This window comes from Prosopis cineraria, unplaced genomic scaffold (assembly GCF_029017545.1).
Source record: "Prosopis cineraria cultivar Desert tree isolate PC_DT_omini unplaced genomic scaffold, ASM2901754v1 PC12, whole genome shotgun sequence".
Lineage (NCBI taxonomy): Eukaryota > Viridiplantae > Streptophyta > Magnoliopsida > Fabales > Fabaceae > Prosopis > Prosopis cineraria.
The window spans coordinates 35,974,067-35,993,828 of NW_026555343.1; the positions used below are offsets into that span (position 1 = coordinate 35,974,067).

Genomic DNA, 19,762 nt, shown 5'->3' on the forward strand with positions numbered 1-19,762 from the left:
CACTATGCAGAGCACTTTACTTCCATTGTCTTGCTATCGCCATCAAAAAACTTATCAGGAAGTTTATTTGGGGCTATTCAGAGGACCACCATGGGGTCAACTTGATCAAATGGGAAGAGCTTTGTCAGCCTCTGAAACATGGAGGTTGCGGTCTCTTAAATGTTGAGGCATAAAACAGAGCTTTCATATCTAAATTGGCTTACAAGTTGGTTACTGACCCAAACAGTCTCTGGGTGCGTGTTCTCAAAAGCAAGTATAGAATACCTACTGGCATTCCTCATGATATTAGTAGGAATAAATCTTCCTACTTGTGGAGAAGCATTACTAAAGTATGGCAGGATACATCTTTCCATATAAAGTAGAAGCCAGGTAATGGCTATGGCATACGCTTTTGGTCAGATTTTTGGGTGGGTGACTCAGGTCCTTTAAACCTCTTATCCTTTGCTGATATACCTAGCCATGAGTTAGAAAGACCTATAGTAGATTTTGTTGATAAAAACGGGAATTAGAAATGGCCTCTTTTTGGTCACCTTCTTCCAGAGAATATTCTTAAGGAAATTGTAAATGTAACTCCCAATGTTAATCCCCACGATAATCCTTCTTGTTTTTGAAATCTAACTAAGGATGGAAGTTAAAGTATCAAATTAGCTTATAATGATTCTCAGACTCTTCACTGGAAAGCTGAGGAATTCAACTGGATGTAAGTTTGGAAATTGTCGACTACTCAGCGAGTTCGGACTTTCATGTGGCTTCTCTTCAAAGGCCGTCTCCTTACAAACTCTGAACGTCTCAGGCAAAAAATGATAACGAACCAGATGTGTTCTCTATGTGATAGCCCACAAGAGAATATTAATCATGTATTTAAGGAATGCCACCTGGCAACTACTGTTTGGAAGAAGGTGCTCCCTCTAGATATGCAAACTGACTTTTACAGCATGAACATTGAAGCTTGGCTGTCTCGCATTTTGTGCAATCAACATGTTAACATTTCTTGGAAAATAGGAGTCTCTATACTGTGCTGGAAATTATGGGAGGCACGAAATCTTCAAATCTTTGCTAATGAATCTTCTACTGCTGATAATATCTTATTTAAAGTCAGAGTGCTAGTAGATCACACTGTTAACACCTGTAGGATATTTGATGCTTTACTGTAATCTTGGCTCTTAGCCTTTTGTTCCTGTACAGTCTTTTTAAGCAATACAATCCTTTCCACTGAAAAAAATAAATAAATAAGAATAGCGATACTTACCATGGGACAAGGTTAAATACGTAGGCATAAAAATCATATATGTAACCAAATAAATAAATTATATAATTCAAAATTTGTAGCTTCGATAAAAAAAACTTTCTAAATTTATCTTAATTTATTGTTTATTATGTAAAAAATTTTATCCATAAAATTTAGGTCATGATTGTTGCTTTACCGTTTTCTCTAAAACAAACTAGGGATAATATTTTTTCTATTTCTCATGTTTGTCTCAATTATTAATGCAGTTCTTAAAATTTCATAGTTATCAATTAAGTTCTTAAAATTTCAAAATTATATACAATTAATCCTCTTAGTTGGAAAGAAAATGACATCATAATGACCAATAGTGTATGACTATGAAAGTTTAAGGACTTAATTACTAATTATTAAATTTATAAAACTAAATTGATAACTGAAATAAATATGAAGGATTAAAAGTTTCATTACCCTAAAAGTTATTGTACCTTCTAAGAAATTTTATTTGAAAAAATTCAATCTACCTATATATCCCAAATTATGTTTTAATAAACAAAGAGTATATTTTTTTCACAAAAAAGAGTATATTTTATTAATTAATAACAAGAACGATCTGAAATTCATAATTTTAATTTAAAAGAATGCATATAAGAAAACAAATTACTTAACTGAAAAAAAAAAAAGTTAATATTTTTATGATAAAAGATAAATAAAAAATTGAGTAAGATAAACAATCTAAAAAGTAGAAATTAAAACAAGTGTCTCCATTTTTGCCCAAAAGCCCAAAAGAATACCAAATGGATGAAATAAAAAAGGTTAAAAACCAAAAAAAAAAAAAACCTTAACAATGCAGACGCCCACACACAAATCACTCAAACTTGGTTAGTAGAGTTTTCAAGAAGTTGAAGGCTAAACTTACGTTCATATTCAAATACGCAGTGTTTAAAGGTTTGACATGTGTTTGTATTTTGCATTTGTTGCCTCCAAATGTATGTTCAGCAAAAGCAAAACTTTCCTGCGTCTCACAAATGTGATATGAACTGTATAAGAAACTTTTTTGCTGGTCTCTTGATTTGTTCTGCCTTAATTCTGACATATAATAGAAGTGTTTGGATATATATATATATATATATATATTATATTCACAAAACTATGATTTTAGTGTGTGTTTAATTTTTAGTTTATTAAAAAATTATTTATTAAAAATTCATTTAATAAAAATTAGTCCAATAAAAGTTAATTATTATAATGAAATTTATGTTTAGATATATTTTTTAAAAAAATTAATTTAGTAAATTAAAATTTATTTGTATTAATGATGATTTGTGCTTTTAAAGTATGCTTTTGAATATACAATGATTAAAAAGAACATTAATTTATGACTATTTGTAATTTTTGTTATATAAATATAATATATTAGAAACATTGAAAAAATGTGAAAAAAATTTAAAATAGCATAAAATTTAATATACTAAATAATGAGAATGAAAAATATAAAGTTTAATATGTTAGAAAAAAATTATATAATAAATAATTCAACATTCATTAATATTAAACATTAATATGACTAACAATTTGATTCATAATATACAATTTGATTTCTAATTAAATCGCAAACTCTATTTATCTCTCTATTAGAAATTACACTAGAAAAGGGGTGATGGAAATATATGCTCTTAATATTATCATAAAAGTTAATCATTTTTTCATCTTCAAAACACCTAAAATTAAAATTAGTTATAGATTTTCTTCAAAAATAAAGAACAGCATGGTTATTTATAAAATTAGGTACATATTTATTCTCTTCATTAAATACTTCAATTCTCATTTGCATTTCAAATCCATCCCAAAATTGCTTTTCAAAATCTACATTTAAAGCCTTTTTAAATCCATATTTTAAAAGTTATTTTGCCCAAATAAAAACTTTTCAAATAACATTTAACATTTGAAAAGCTAGGAAGTACTTTTCAAATGTCGAAATGCCATTTACCCAAACCAGCACTTTAGCCTCCAAAACTGATTACTGTGAAGTATCCAAACATGAACAATTGATAATGTATCTACCTCCTATTTTACCACAGTATTTTTAGCAGGAACAACCCATCTGGCCACCCAAAAAAAAAAAATATATTGAGATTTTTGTTCAAGTTTGCAAGGGAGGGAGTATATTGACGATCCACAATATTTGATTGGATGGTTTTGACGATATTATGTGTGAACTGTATAGGAAACTTTTTTGCTGGTCTCTTGATTTGTTCTGCCTTAAATATTTATGAGGCATATCTTTGAGTTTAGCAATATAGACAAAGGTGAAATGATAATTGCAGGATTTTGTAAATATGGAATTTGGATCTAGTGAAATAATTCAGGTTTAAAATAGGTGTTTTTACATGTGATGTACTTGTAATTTATATTTTACATATCTTAGTCTATCTCTCTTCTCAAATTATAGACTTAGGGTCCATCCACTGCAGCTGTTCAGGCCGTTAAAAAAATGTATATCTTTGATGTTCTATTCTTGTAATTATAGAATTGTTTATATCAATGTTTTAAGACTTGCACTATTAACTGGCTCAATTTGACTTGTTAGCTTGTTTGGAGATGGGCCCATTTTAAATCAAGCTGGGTTGACTAATTCAAAATTTGGAGCAACTGGGTCATTTCGGACCATTATGATTATCTCCTACTTTGCATTGAGCCAATTTTTTTATTTTAACTCTTAGTTCAATAATAAAAAATTTTATTCCGTTTAGAAAGATTAATGTTAACTTCCCTTTAGACTGTTATAGTAAAATTTAAATTTTGAATGTATAATTTATTAATTAGCATTATATTAATCAAACTATCGAGAAAATTGAAAACTCATAGCATTAAAAGGACAAATGAGGTAGACCACAAAAATATAGACAAATGATAAAAGTGAAAAGTTGAAACTTGATGTGCATTTGATTTTTTGTTTGTCAAAAATTTATTTAGCAAAGATCAATTGTTATAATGAAATTTATGTTTGAATATATTTTTTTAAAAGTTAATTTAATAAATTAAAAGCTGTTTGAATTAATAATAATTTGTGCTTTTGAATACGTCTCTAACATGCCTGTTTGAATATATATTATGAATGTTTAAAAAATGTAAAAAATAATATGAAGTTTGAAAAATTAGCACCTACAAATATCTCATAGAGAGACAAATGTACGTCAGCACCTAAAAAATAATATGAAGTTTAAAAAAACAGCACCTATAATCGGCACCAAGTTGAAAAAAAGAGGATAGCGATTGGAGATGGGTAAGTCACGTTAGAAGAATGAAAGGATTTGCATCATGTGGTTTGTGATGTTTTAGAGGGTATAATTGTAAAATAATGAGTTTTGACTCAATCATCAATGCCCATCTGTCACATTTGGGATGTTCACGTTGAGAGAAAATACATTTGAAGTTTTTTAGAATGGACTCTTGGAATAGACTTTTAAAGAGAAAATGAAAACAAAATAACTTCCCACATCTCAAAAGTAAAAAAGTACTTTTGAGAAGTGAAAAGTTGGTAATCCAAACAATACCTTAACATGTTAAGGCTGAATAACTTTAAACTTGATGACTTTTAATATTTTATTAAATTTATCGGTGTTTTTAATATAATTGAAAGTCATTTATTTAAATTTTATTAGCAAAAATATGATTAAGTAGATAAGTGTGTGTGAAAATGGGTTTGAAAATGTGTTAGAAATTAGTGGACCAATTTTAACATTAATTTTGGGTTTTATATATGTAGGGAGGCCCAATTTAGGGGCCCAAAAAAGAAAATTTTGAAGCTCAAGTCGAAAAAATTAAATTTTAAAAAAAATTTAAACAGGTCATGTTCGTTGTAGTAAAAATGTATTTTGCTATAGCGAAGTGCAATTGTAGTAAAACACATAGTTTTGATTGTTAGTGAACTTTTAAGGCTTGGGCATCTCATTTTCATGCATTTTTCACTTCCAGCAGCTACAGAACATCCAGGGAGAGGGGAAAAAGCCAAAGAAGGGTTGGAAAAGTTTAGATTTGGTGAAAAATTAAGGGTTTTGCTCAAGATTAATCCGATTAATCTATTTTTCTCCTTCTTCTCTTTACTTGTCATATATATTGTTGATTTTCCTGTCATGGAAGCCATGTGTGGCTAATTTTCTTTTAATCTAAGGTAACTATAAACTGATTCTTGAATTAGAGCATGTTTGAACCATTTATTTGAGCTTAATATTAGTTTTATTTATTTAATCTTGTGCTTATTTGTCTACTTAATACTTGGCCACCATTGAGTGTGAAGTTGGGGATTTAGGTTTTGCCTTGGAAAAGAAAGATCTGAACTTGACCATTAAATTGAGTAATATAGAATTAAAATTTATTATAATTTGTCAATAGGATAGGAATATACCTATTAGACTCATATAATCACATTAGAGTGAATTTGTGCCATTTTGCCTCTTCGATAATTATGTTAGAAATAGCAAATTAATTCAAGAGAGGGGAGCAATTAATCGAAAGATAATTCCTATTAATACTCTAGATTAGCAAATTAATATTAAGTGAATTTATTTGGGTAATTACATGCTCTATGAATTGAAGAAAGGATTAGCCACCCTAGGTTGCCTTGATTGTTTGTGATTGTTGAAATTTTAATTTTAATGCATTTTTTTAATTTCAATCCTTATTTTGCAAAAATCAAATCCATATGTTGCTTTGCTCAACTTAAATGAAAATGGAGACTTTGTTGCCTAATTACCAATTAACTTGATTTTTCGTGGGATCGACTTTGATTTGCCATTTACTAATTACGAACCATACACTTGTGGTAAAACATAATTGTGTGTATCAAAATTGAAAATGGCATTATCATTATTTTTAATGTTTTATTACTTACCATACACAATTACACACATAAATACTACACCCCCAATTTAAAAATATAAGGTTTTTTTATAAGGTGAAATGTTAAAAAATATTAAGCATTTTAGATCTTTCAAGATACATGTAATGAGGTTTTTCCAAACATACCCTCAATTGGGAAGTGTAGTTGATTTTTAATTGAGTCATCATATTAAATAAGAATAAATATGAAAAAAAGATGTATGATTTTATTGACAATCAATGGACTTATTGAAAGAGTAATTCAACTAAAATGACTTGCAATATTAAATTGAAGAAATATTTTTTATTTAATTATTATACCATCAATTCTATCTTCAATCTAATCAATTGAATTATAAAAATTGTGATGCTCTCACTTTTTCAATTTATCATCAATCTGATTTTTAGAACATCGATTTTTGTTCATTGATACTCCATGTGATTTTAAAGCTTTTGCTTGCACATTGCATCCTGTTTCTTTGCCCTATTCCTGAAACAAGGGTTTCAGTAAGATTAGCACAGGTGGGCGCATTAATTACAATAAGGCAGAGTGGGCCAAGCCCAATGCTTAATTACAATACAGTTAGAAAGATTCAGAAGATGATAGTCTGAAACAGAGAAGTAAAAAAGAAGACCTTAGACACTGCACCAATATCAGAAACTCTAGATAGCAGAAAAACCAATATGAACACAGACCCCAAACACTGATAAACCCATATGCTTCCATTTTGAACTCCGCTTGGCGATAACAATGACCTGCAAGTTGTGAGAGCTTTACAAATCTGTAAAAACACCGGGGAAAAAAAGAGTTCATGGTTTCAGCTATTTCGCCAGGACTATAGCCCACTACTCTCTATCATCTCAGACGTTGATTCCTTCTCTTCTGTGATGAAGTCTGAACTATCTTCAGCAACTGATGCCCCATCATTGTCATCTAAACCTGGATGGTTTCTGAACAATTCATTCTTTCCTAACTCAGATAGCTTATCCTTAGATTCTCCCTTAAGCAGCTCTACCACCTCAAGCATGGTAGGTCTCTTCTCAGGCTCCCTTTGAGCACATACAAGTGCAACAAGAATCATTCTTTTGAGTTCTTCCTCCACATACTTACCCTTTAGCTTTGGATCTGCAAGTTCACTATATCTCTTCTCAATAGCCAATGGTAGTGCCCAATCAGCTATCGATCGCTTCATTGAAGTACTCAGTTTTTCAATTGGTTTCTTGCCACTAGCAAGTTCTAGTAGGAGAATTCCAAAACTATAGACATCACAACTCTCTGACGCCTTGCCAAGCATCGCATATTCTGGTGCTAGGTAGCCAAGGGTTCCCTTCACTCTTGTTGTCACATGGGTTGCCCCATCAGGAATCAACTTAGCAAAACCAAAATCAGCAACCTGAGCCTGGAAATCTGCATCCAATAACACATTGCTTGATTTGATATCTCTGTGGATTATGTGTGGTGTTGCTTGGTGGTGAAGATATCTGAATGAAAACAAAATGTATAATTAATATACTGACTTGTACAGAAGATCAGTAATGAAGCACAAATACTTGAAAAGAATATCATACACAATGTAAAACTTCAACTTGTACTTTAAAATTATACTACTCCAGTTTCAAATGAAAGTCACAAAAGGTTGGTTAAAGTTAGTTTTGCGGTTCCGAGTAATTTTTTGTTCCCTTTTTGCCCTTGATGATTAATGTTTCTCTCACTTTGCTTATATTTGGCACCCTAGGACTTAAAAAAATAACTCATATTTAGAACTGAAGAAGCATATGTTATTTGTATTGCCCTGTATCAATGTCACAATCTGTGCTCTTTAGGTCAAGGAAGGCCACGTAGCCACTTACTCAATTCCCTCAGCTGACCCAATTGCGATATTCAAGCGCCTGTTCCAATTAAGAAGACAATCTGAAGAGTTCTGTCTATGAAGATGAGAGTGTAAGCTCAAATTTGGCATATAATCATACACGATTAATCTTTCTTTCCCTTCAGCACAATAGCCGCGTAGACTAAGAAGATTCTTGTGTCTTACTCTGGCCAGTATCTCAACTTCTGAAGCAAATTCCATATCTGCTTTGTTGCTCCAAACTTTTAATCTCTTCACTGCAATCTGAAGGTGTACATGGATTATATAAGGATATGAAGTGACAAGCAGCCACACCAAAGTGAACTCTGAAACTGGAGAGAAGTAACAAAACTATACTACTCTATCGTGTGTTAGCCATTTACGCATTCCAAATAGCTTCATTATCACAGGTGCCAGAGAAATGCCTTGATCAGAGCATTAGCAAATAGCAACTGAAACTTTAGATTTTATTTTGTTGGGACAGACACGACATTATGACCTTATCCAACATCACTACAGACCTATCCTCCAAGGAACAGAAATCTCACTTGAAATGAATGTCAAATTTCTATGTTTCACACATTTAATTTGGAATAATTTATCAAGATGAGCACTATAGTGTCCTAGACCTTCCCAATAGCAGTAAAGATTGTAGCAGAAGAAAATAACATTTATGGCAGAAAGCAATGAGATCACAGCAAGGATAATTAAATGGAGTACAACCATCAACTGAAGCTGATTTGATAGCATGCAACAAAGAATTAAAAGAGAAAGTATTAATCTCACTTGTGATCCATCCCAGAGCTGGCCCCAGTATACACTGCCAAATCCTCCTTCTCCAAGCTTGTTATCATAGTTAAAATTATTTGTTGCGGAGTGTAGTTCCTTCAAAGAAAAGACTCTCCATGTAGACACTTTCTTACCTCGTGCTTTTCTGCATAAAGGAGATTCAACTATCAAATCTCAATTGCTCATTCAAGAGAAACAAAACAGTAGCATTTAAATCTGAATCTTCACAATATATATGGTTTAAAACGTCTTTAGGTTTCAAAGTAAAGAAATACCACAAACAGTTCAGCAATCGAATGATTTAGGAATGCGTTTTAAATTATCTCTCTAGTTTACCTCCTTCAGATCAATTAGCTCATACCAGAAATCTGATAGAAACCCATAATTTAAAACCCCCTTTAGTTCTCATTTTCCACCAAAAACACAACAAACCAGGATGACAGAACAGAGCCTTGAAGCCATAATATAGAAATACCTAATCCAAAATCAACAATGATAAAGTAAAAGAAACAGAAGCATGAACAGTTATTTTAACTCACCGATTGGAACCTTTTGCACAGAAAAATAATGGGCAAAAAGCCATACCCATCCCACCTCCTGTTTCTCTTTCTCAGTTTCACTGTCTATATCTCTGACTTTCTCAATCAGTCCCAGCTAGGAAGCAAAGTACAAACTTCCAATTGACCCACAAAACAAAATATTAATCTTAATCTTCCTTCACTGTGAAAGATAACAAAGAGTCAAGGACGGTGTGCGAAACATGAGGATTCAAGAGAGACTAGACGCATGGTTTTGTGGGGTAAAAGTGGATGATGTTGCGGCGTTATGGCGACCGTTGCGTTCTGCGAAAAGCATGAAGAGAGTACTGAATATGCATTGCGTGGTTTTGGAGATGCATTGAAGAGATGTACAGGTCAAGTCGAATTAATCATTCCTTGATTTGTCAAGACAAAATACAGCTGCGAAATGCGGTTTCAACAATGGGGTCCATTTTTCTTTTTTGTTTCCGTTTCCAAGTTGAAGTTGACAAGTATAAAATTGAATACTCCATGAGCAGCTGCCCAGGGCTAAAGCTAAAGTAATTTGCGTCATAGTGAACCTAAAATGGCCAAGCTCTTGAGAAAAGATTCTTTTATGAAAAAAATTTCAGTTTGACATGTCAATAATTTTGAATTTAATTTTAATTTCAATTTACTTTTAAAATTCTTAAAAATATTATTTATAATTTTTTTAATAGATAGATTGTTTATTTTTTTCCTTGGCCAACAATAGTTTGCTTGCTTGACAAATTAGAGTAAATTGTTTGAAGTAACCAAATGATTTCTAGGGCAAGAATTTATTGCTGACAAGAATAATTGTAAATTGTACGCGGAAATATGATAAAAAGAAATAAATCCTGTAAAGATTTTAATGATCACCCAATTAAGTGATCAAATCAAATGAAAAAAAATTGTACTACTATAACAATAACAAACCTTATTTTATTATATGAATCAGTTACATATATTGTATGACATCATTATACTCTAAATAAAAAGTGAAAAATGAAAAAGAAGCCTGTATTTCAAATTTAATTTCATATACTTAGGTAATTGATTTGATGGAGTAAGATTGAATTAAACGTTTACAAATAATGTATATATTTGCTCATTTTGTTGAATCAATGCATTGATATCTGTCGCAGAGGAGAGTATGTGGCTGATACAAGATACATGAAATTTTACTTATGAAAAATATATAGTAACATGGTGGTAGAAAAGCCAAGGAGAATCTCGAAATTAGGATAAGCCTTATGAAACTTTCTTGATTGCATTATAAATGTAATTACCCTTTTAACCCATTGTTTGGATTCCGACAGGAAACTTGAATATTGAATTCAGGCATCTTCCCCCTTTTATATATATATATATATATATGTTCAATCAAATATTGTCCATATGTATTTCATAGTCCAACTGTAGTGTCACGGGATATATCCAAAGATGTCGTCATATGAAGAGTATTCCAATAATGCTTCGGGGTGGATAATACAAATAGTAAAATCCCAGCTATTGTGTGTGCTTTTTTTTTTTTGGGTAGGTATAAAGAGTAAAGTTCCCCTGATAACAAAAAAAAATCTCATGGGGTATTGGCAGTAAGAAGTAGACCTTTCTCAATTAAATTGTTACATATATATAAAGATTGGCATGTGATTGTACATACTATCGTAGTATTCTGCAGTGTTATAAGAAAACAGAAAAACAAATGGGAAAGATAAGATTCACTGGACTTGTAAGACTCACTCATGTATTGATTTCTTTTCTTGTAATATGGTGTTATACTAAAATTTAGGATCCTATAAAGATATTTGATTTTGTGACAACAACACAATGTTACAAGGATTCAAGGTTTTATTTCTTTGCTAACTGTATGTTTTATTTCTTTCCTTGTATCATGGTGTTGCCATAAAGATTCAGGGTTTTGGATCCAAATATATGAACTTCTCATATTGTCATAGAAGTGTATTGCAAAGTGGGAGAAAAATATATAAGTAAAGTATTTTCTCAAGCTTAAAAGACATTTTTCATAAGTTATTGTTGATTTAAAATATAAGACATCTTGTAATTTTAAGAAATGTCTTCTTTTTATTTTTGACCCCGTTTTGATTAATGTAAAAAACTTTAAGCGTTAGTTGTGAATAAGGCAACAGAATAAGTCACTATTTTAAAATGGTTTAATTTTTTTAATATACATTATACATGAACGTTGTAAATTAAAGGAGGTTAAATTTTGTGTGTGTGTGTGTGAGAGAGAGAGAGAGAGAGAGAGAGAGAGAGAGAGAGAGAGTTAAATTTCACATGTTAGATAGGTCCCATCTAATTTATGTACTTGCCACTCAAATTTGAATCTAATAAGTGGCTAAATCTTCTCAATTATTAAGTATCGTATCCCATGATATAATAATAACTATTTAATTTAATTGAATGATTATAAAAAATTTTATTATATAATATTTAAAAAATTTAAATTTTAAATTTTTGAAAAGAATAATATATATGAAGAGTGTTTTAATTGAGAAGATTATTTTAAATTTTTTAAGAGAAATATATCATTATAATTTTTAAATATTAATAAAATTCAATTATAATAATTAATATACTCATTGAGCAAGTAAATTTAGACCACTTAATATAGAACTCAATCATTTATCATATAATACTCAAAAATATTAAATTTTAAATTTTTAAAAAGAATAATATATATGAATAGTGTTTTTCTTATAAAAAAGAAGAAGAGTGTTTTAATTCAGAAGATTATTTTAAATTTTTTTTAAAAAATATATTATTATAATTTTTAAGTATCAATAAAATTTAATTACAATAATTTATATACTTATTGAGCAAGTAAATTTAGACAAGCATAGAACCGTTGCCTGTCCTTGTGACCTATGTTGTTAGAACAAAGATCTGTATTCCCTCATGTACCCTTTTATTCGAAGAATTGCCTTAAAAATGGAATGAATGTCAGAATGAGTTAGATCCTACCAGGGCCTTTGATATGGACATGGTCCCTTTGTACCACAACTTTTTGCTAGTGGCAATTGCACGACGAATCTAGCCAATCCAAGTCAACTTTGAATTCTAAAGAGTTCGGCGCGCACATTGACCTTAAGAATATCTTCTTAATTATTTATTATTTGAATTAATGATGATCAAATAAACCAGCCCCAAAATCTCCTTCTAAAGCAATTCCCTTTTATTTCACACAACTTTGCCTAACTCGATCAATTACACCAATTAATTTATTAAATGAACTATTACTTCATCTAACTTGACTAATTATTTTTATATTCATCAATTCATTATCAGTGTAGAATTAATATATATTTACAAATCTTATAGAATAAATGTGATTGGTTATAAATCTCTTCCTCCTTTGGCTAACATACTTTGGTAGAATGTTGATTATCTTCTCCCATTGGTCTATTAATTTTTGTACAATCAATTTAATTTTAATCTAATATTACTATTACTATTTTATTAGTTGATGTGATTGAATATTTTTTTAATTGGTTGACAAAATTTAATTTATTTTTTATTTATTTTAATTGATTTTTATCTTTTTATAGGATGGAGTATTAAATTATATTTTAAATTTGTCCTGAGTTATCTATCATAGGAGCATTAACTATGTTGTTTTTCATACTCTTAAGTCCTGCTAGAGAGTTTCTATTTCCAATACAGGAATGTTTTTGCATCTCTCAATCTCATATGCTTTAATCAATGATTGATCATCCATTTGATTAAATTAAAATAAGTATATCATTTGTGCAGTGTACAAGTTAAACTGTAATTTTAAACTTTAAAATTGAAAATATGTGTGAACAAATCTTCTTCTTCTTTTTTTTCCCTAACAAGGCTATTATTACTTAAATTGGAATTCTATAAATAATGTTATTTATATTATTTTTCACAATTTTTTCATCTCAAACACGTGCAACGCATAGACCTACATATCATACTGTTATGAGGTATTTGGACAATTTTATCCTTCTCCCCCCCCCCTCTCTTTTTTATTTTTGACATTTTTTGCATTTTCTCTTTCAAACTAAGAATTCAAATTTCGGTAAAAAAATTAAGAATTCAAATTAAATACATTGGCGGCATGTTATTCACTATATAAGGAAATAAATAAATTGATATATAAATTTATGATCTTTTATTAATATCATTTTACTACAAAAATATTATTTACTAATTTTTTAACTGCATTCAATTGATTTGAATTTTTGGACAATCCTGTGCATTTCTTCTAACAGAAAGTCAGAAACTGAAAACAAAGTGACTATAAAAGTCCAAACTAATGTGATCTTTTGTTTAATTACTCAAAGATTTATGTATTATTTACTATTATTTTACTATTTAAATGTCGTTCATTTTTTTTTTTCAACTTTGCCCTTTCATTTCAATTATAAAAAAAAAATTGAGATCAAAGAGTTTTAAAATGATCTTCTCTTGCGCGGACATTAAACATGATCCAATAGTTGACGTCTCTATTCAAATTGCACGCTTATTATTTTACCTGCACGGGCAACTCTATTTTATTATTTATAATGAATAGCGAATCCATTGATTTTCTAGAAAACCTATTAATATAGTATTTTGTGAGAATAATAAATATTAATAGCAAACCTATGATTATTGTCTCAAATTATAAAATACTTTCAAAGAAGACTCAGCATTTTAAAATATAAGACATTTGATAAAAATAAAATTTTATTAATGATATATTTTTAATATTACCTTTCATATATATTCTCTCTCTTCAATATTCTTTTATCAATAGAATATTAAATGAAAAATATTTTTGAATATTTATATTTTTATCTTGAAAAAATAATGTTGTAAAATATATTTAATGAGCTTTATTGATACATGAGATTTTTATTTAAAAATATCTTATAATTTAAAATGAAAGAAGTACTATTTTATACTATTTAATTCATAAAATAATGTTGATACCAACCAACAGCCATGCATGATTAGATGAAAGAGAAATTACTACCATTATTGTTCCTACTACTACTATTATTATTCCTATGACACACATATTTTAGCCAAACAATACCAATTGTCAGCATATCTTTCAATAAAAATTTAAATCTTGATTAATTACATTATGAGTGATTTGCTCACTCCACTAGATTTAACTGTACTAATAGTAATATTATTACTCTATCTATTCAAAAAAATGAGATATTTTTTTAGGTTGGGTGTTTAAGAACATACATTTTTCAATATGTAATTAATGTTTTTTTAAATATTCTAAATAAATAAATCATTCAACACAATGAGTTATTCTATTAAATAAAAATAAAAAGAAACATGAAAATATGATGTGTGTATAGTTTTCATTTCATATCTTGCAAAAGTATATTTAGAAGATTAAACTATTTGTTAAATGTAATAAAAGTATATTTCAAATATAGTTTGAATGTTAGTTTGGGAATATGGGTAAGAATAGGCTAGGCCTTTAACAAAAACCTATAGCCTGATCTACTTCAAGGTTTGTCTAACCTACTTACTAAATAAGCTTAGGTTAAGTACAGGGTTTTAATTAAGCCTATTTAATTAAATCGACTGGACCTATTTTTTTAAAGCCTAGCCTATGAGTTCAATAAGCCAGCCTATTTTTATATGTATATTATGTAATTTATCACAAATACATTAGTTTCACCATTTAATTTTTAATCAATTTATTCTTTTTTTATTTTTAGTTATATTTTCAATCATATTAGACTTATGTATTAATCTTAATGTTGTTACTTTATTGTTATATTGTATTGTAGTTTGTAAATCCTTTCAATTATTATATATTGTAATTGATAAATTGGTTTATATATCAGGGTTAATGAGCAAAATGAATCCTAAACTTTTGCTCAAAAAAAAAAGCTGGACCCTAAACTCTTAAAATGTGTAAAATAAACTCTAATTTAAATTCATAGCAAAATGGACCCTGACAGTTAAATTTTTAAACGTCGTACAGTTCACGTGATACTATTCACTGTGGCCCATAGTTAATGCTGACGTGTCATTGTCAATTAGCGCCATAGACCTTAAATTATTATATCAATAGTGTTTTAGATCCTGAACTTTAAAATTTTAAGCAAATTATCCCCACCATTTATGTATTAACTATTATATAGATCAAATCAGCCTTAATGTAGACGCCGTGGTGAATGCATTATTGGCTGTGGTGAACAACTCATAATTTTGTGAAATGACATTTTTGCCTCTTTTATAATATTTTCCAAACAATTGGTATCCTGTGCTTCTTGTAACATCTTAGATTTTTGTTTCAAAAATTTTTAGTGTTGTTCAGGCTATTTTGGTCAAAATGGGTGAAATATTGTTTAATGATATTTTTGAGAGACTAATGAATCTTTGGATAACCTTAGAAGAGGGCTAGATTGGAGTTTGAACGGGCCGTGGCACGGAGGGAGGCCCAAAAGAAGTTTGGGGTTCTATGTGCCATGCGCCGCAGTGAATGAGATAATGCGCCATGACGAACATGCAAAATTTGTACTTATTAATTCGCTAAATCAGACTGAAACTCAAAAGTAGGATAGAGAGAATGCCAAGAGACGACAAGCAACAATTGGTGGATACTAGGGCTCAACCTTGAGATCACTTTGAAAGCATTTGAAGAAAGATTTAGCTTTGGGTAAGCTCCCTATACTTCTCCTTCTCCCTATATTTGAATTTTCTAAGGATTTTGGGTATTGTAGGGCTTTGATTTCATGTTTTCTTGGGTAATAGCTAAACTCATCACCTTAGTTAAGGCTTTAGAGAGTTAAATCAAGCCTCTAAATCTATATTTATGGATTTCATAAAGATTTGGAGTTGTTGGTTAGGGTTTGGACAAATCCTAAGTAGAAATTTAAAGATGGAGGACAATGTAGGTAATGTAATGATATTATTTGTGTGCTGGGATGGTAAATAAGATTAATAGAGTGTGTTGGAAGAATTATTGAGGCTAAATCAAAGTTTTAGGTATTATAGGTACCTAAAATTGTATCATAAATAGGATGATATTTTGTGTGAATTGACCATTAAGGGTTTAATCTTGTTGATTAACTTTTGATCGAGTATTGTAGTACTAGTGGACGTATGTAAAGTCGTTGGTTGACCACGGTAATCCTTTTAGTGACAAAAGGGTTGAGGTAACTGAATTTTCTAATCTCCCTTTTTGTGAGTTTGGATAGTACTGTGTTAGATTTCAAAGTTAATGTTTTAGTTTAGTATTAACATTGTAATACTATGAAATTATGATTTTGAAATTATGTGAAGTGGAATGAAAAGTTTCTTTAATGTTCTAGTATTTGGAGAGTAAATGCTATTTTTATATATAACTACTTACTAAATTCTATGGTTTAAGTGAAAATGATCAATTGTGATAAATTATATGTTATGACTATATGTTGGAGCATCGAGTATGTTTGGCATGATCATTGTAAGAGGGTAAGAGTTCATCCTAGTTTGATGTTGGGACATTGTTTGAAAATTAATATGGTACACTGGCACTGTAGAGGCCCCAGTGCTCAGTGTTATATTGTTTGAAAGTCCCAGTACTATGTAAGATAGATTGAACATTGACACACTTAGTATTCATAGACAGGGGGAATCTATGGTCCCTAATAAGGAAAAGCTTTCTTGGTCAATGCTGCTTCCTACTAATGGTGAGCTTGGGCCAATCCAATCATATGGACTTGGTCCCATCTAGTTGTTAGCCCACAAATTCAGTTGGAAGACATAAGGAGAGTATAAGGTAGTGTGTTAATCATACATTTCATTCTATAACTATATGTGTAAATATATGAGTTATTATATGTTTTGAATGCAACTTCACATATGCACAAACTATTCTTACACACGAATAGTTGATTAGATTATTTGGTTACTTAGTCCGTGACTTATCCTGTGGTTACATTTTACATGTGAAGGCTTCAATAGGGATAAGGGAAAGGAAGGTACGACTGAGCATCAAGGGAACTAGCCAGATTTTATAGTCCCTTTCATTTATTTAGTTTTGTAACGAATATTGTATGTATATGCCAACTTAGGACATATATAGTTTTGTGATGCACTTGCATGATTTCTGTTGTTAATTGTAGGTATCTCAGCCCGAGTTTGTTGTATTTGTGTTGTAATGATTGTGAGAGGTCGAGATACTCGTGTAAGTATTAGCCTTATATTGATTCATGTGTTAGATTGGCCATTGGATTAATTATGAAAGGTTGTCACCCTTAGTGGAAATTATGCTAAATATGGGATTTTGGTGGCCAGATCTTGTTTGAAATGTTATTGTTGTGTTTTGAATGTTTGTACAAGTTTTTTGTAGTCCATTTGAGTTAGTTTAAGTGGTTCCATAGCTATTAGCATTTGGGTTAAGAGTTTAGACACCTCAGTAGCAATTTTGAAAGAAAAAAAAAATACCATTTTGACTTTAGGTGTCCAAATCTCATTTAGCTTTATGTTTTGGTATGAGACCAGTGCCAATAGCTATATGACTCTATGAGCTATGTACGAATGCTTGAATTCCTTGAATTGGATGTCAAATGACAAAATGGCAATTTTTGAAAGTTGGCTTGAAGAGTTGTCATGACAATAGTTTGCTATCATGACAGGGGACGTGTGCCATAGCGTGAGGCACGAAGAAGGATGTATCCATTTGTGCAGTTCGCCACAGCAGACAATGAAGTGCGTTGCGGTGCATTGTGCCTTAGTGGCTGAAAAACTTTCAGTTTAGCTTAATATTTTCATGTGAAGAATTCTCATGCTTTCGTTGTCTTATTTATTTAATTTTGAATTATAGTTTGAGCTCAAACAATCTTTTAAAAAAAATTTTCTTGGGATCCTATTTTTCTTAAATATTTTCTTAAGCTTAGGTTATGATAACTATTTATGAGATTAATGAAATCTTTATTATCATAGTGTTATTTCGTGTTTAGTATTCTGTGTGCATGATAATATTAGGGATGATGTTATACTTTTGTATACTTTATAACTCTAATTAAGTCTTATTTTAAATAATATTTATTTATTTAATAGTAAAAATTTGAAATTCCATTTGAAAAGAAGTTTAAATATCATAGGATTTTACTGACAATGGATGTGAAAGTCCATGATTTCATCAAAGAATTTAAAACTCAAATTAATTAGTTAATTAAAATTTTCTAATGTTTAAACTTCTTTTTAAATGAAATCCTAAGTTTTCACTATTAAATAAATAAAAATTATTTAAAAAATATTAAATTAGAGTTATAGAATATACGAAAGTATAATAAACCAATCGTTTGAAAAAACATTGCAAAAAAGAGTAAAAAAAAATCATTTTCACAAAATTATGGATTGTTTGCCACAACCAACAATGCATTTATCGTAGCAAACCACACTAAGACTAATTTGGTCTACATAATAGTTAACATTCTATATATAAATAGTGGGATTAATTTGTTTAAAATTTTAAAGTTTAAAATCTAAAATGTTACTAACATAATAGTTTAGAGTCTGTGACAATAATTGACAATAACATGTCAGCATTAACTGAGACCCACTATGAACAATACTGCATGAACAATAATCGCGTTTAAAGATTTAATAGCCAATGTTTATTTTACTACGAATTTAAAAGTTTAGGGTTTACATTTTAAGAGTTTAAAGTTTAGGACGCTTTTTAAACAAGAGTTCAGGGTTCGTTTTACTTATTAACCCTATATATTATATATTATAATAGTTCTAAAATATATTTAAAATGTTTAAAACTAAAATGGGAGCCTAACTAAAATGTTTACTTTTAAATAAGCTTTTAAATAGGCTTTTAAATCAAGCAATACTTTAGGTAGGTTTAGGTTTAAGCAATAAACTTTTAAATAGGCTTTCAAATCAAGTAATGCTTTAAGTAAGTTTAGGTTTAAGCCATAAAAAAAAAAAAAAAACCTCCCTTATGCAGGTTTTAGGTGAGACTCAAACATTTAATTTATTATATAGACTCAAATTTATTTAATTAAAGCTTAGCTCACTTAACTTATTTCTATTCAATTTGGGAGTTACCCAACTTGGCATGGCATTCATATTAACACGATCCTCCATGGCACTTTTGACAGGCTAGCATGAAGAGACAAAAGTCTTTGGGCATGGAAATGAAGTTTTGGTGTGTGATGACTCAGCATCGAGCATCATGGTAGCAGATTAACTTCTTAATCCAATGGTCTTTTTCGCCTGGTCTCGTCTTCAATCGTAATTAAGTACTTCTTATCAGGGATGGCCTATCAATCAACAAGTGAGCGATTGATTTCAGACGGGACTGCAAGAAGTCGCCGACTCTTTGTTGACGAAACGAATATTCTATGTTCAAAGATGCATTATTTTTTGCTGGAAAATCTTGAGCATGACGCGGATTACCCACTAGTTTATACGCCAATCAAGACCAAGTTCTTCTCTCCACATTCTTCCAGAGCTAATCAGTCGATATATTG

At 29.9% G+C, this 19,762-nt stretch overlaps 1 protein-coding gene across 1 annotated transcript; it reads right to left on the minus strand.

Moving 5' to 3' along the window:
• Positions 1-6,608: 6,608 nt before the first annotated feature.
• LOC129288559 (PTI1-like tyrosine-protein kinase At3g15890) lies at positions 6,609-9,703 on the minus strand. Its single transcript, XM_054925190.1, has 4 exons — positions 9,285-9,703; positions 8,743-8,890; positions 7,958-8,220; positions 6,609-7,588 (listed from the first exon to the last, which is right to left on the minus strand). Exons 1-4 carry the CDS (start codon positions 9,332-9,334, stop codon positions 6,943-6,945), a joined length of 1,107 nt encoding a protein of 368 aa, XP_054781165.1. The 5' UTR covers positions 9,335-9,703; the 3' UTR covers positions 6,609-6,942.
• Between the last annotated feature and the right edge of the window lie 10,059 nt (positions 9,704-19,762).

What these genes read in the sequence shown, in the direction of transcription:
- LOC129288559 (XM_054925190.1), bottom strand. Translation starts at nt 9,334, where the DNA reads ATGGGTATGGCTTTTTGCCCATTATTTTTCTGTGCAAAAGGTTCCAAT. An exon ending in AGCTCTGGGATGGATCACAA is followed by an intron (nt 8,221 to 8,742) that starts GTGAGATTAATA and finishes GTACACCTTCAG; the next exon opens with ATTGCAGTGAAGAGATTAAA. An exon ending in GGGTCAGCTGAGGGAATTGA is followed by an intron (nt 7,589 to 7,957) that starts GTAAGTGGCTAC and finishes GTTTTCATTCAG; the next exon opens with ATATCTTCACCACCAAGCAA.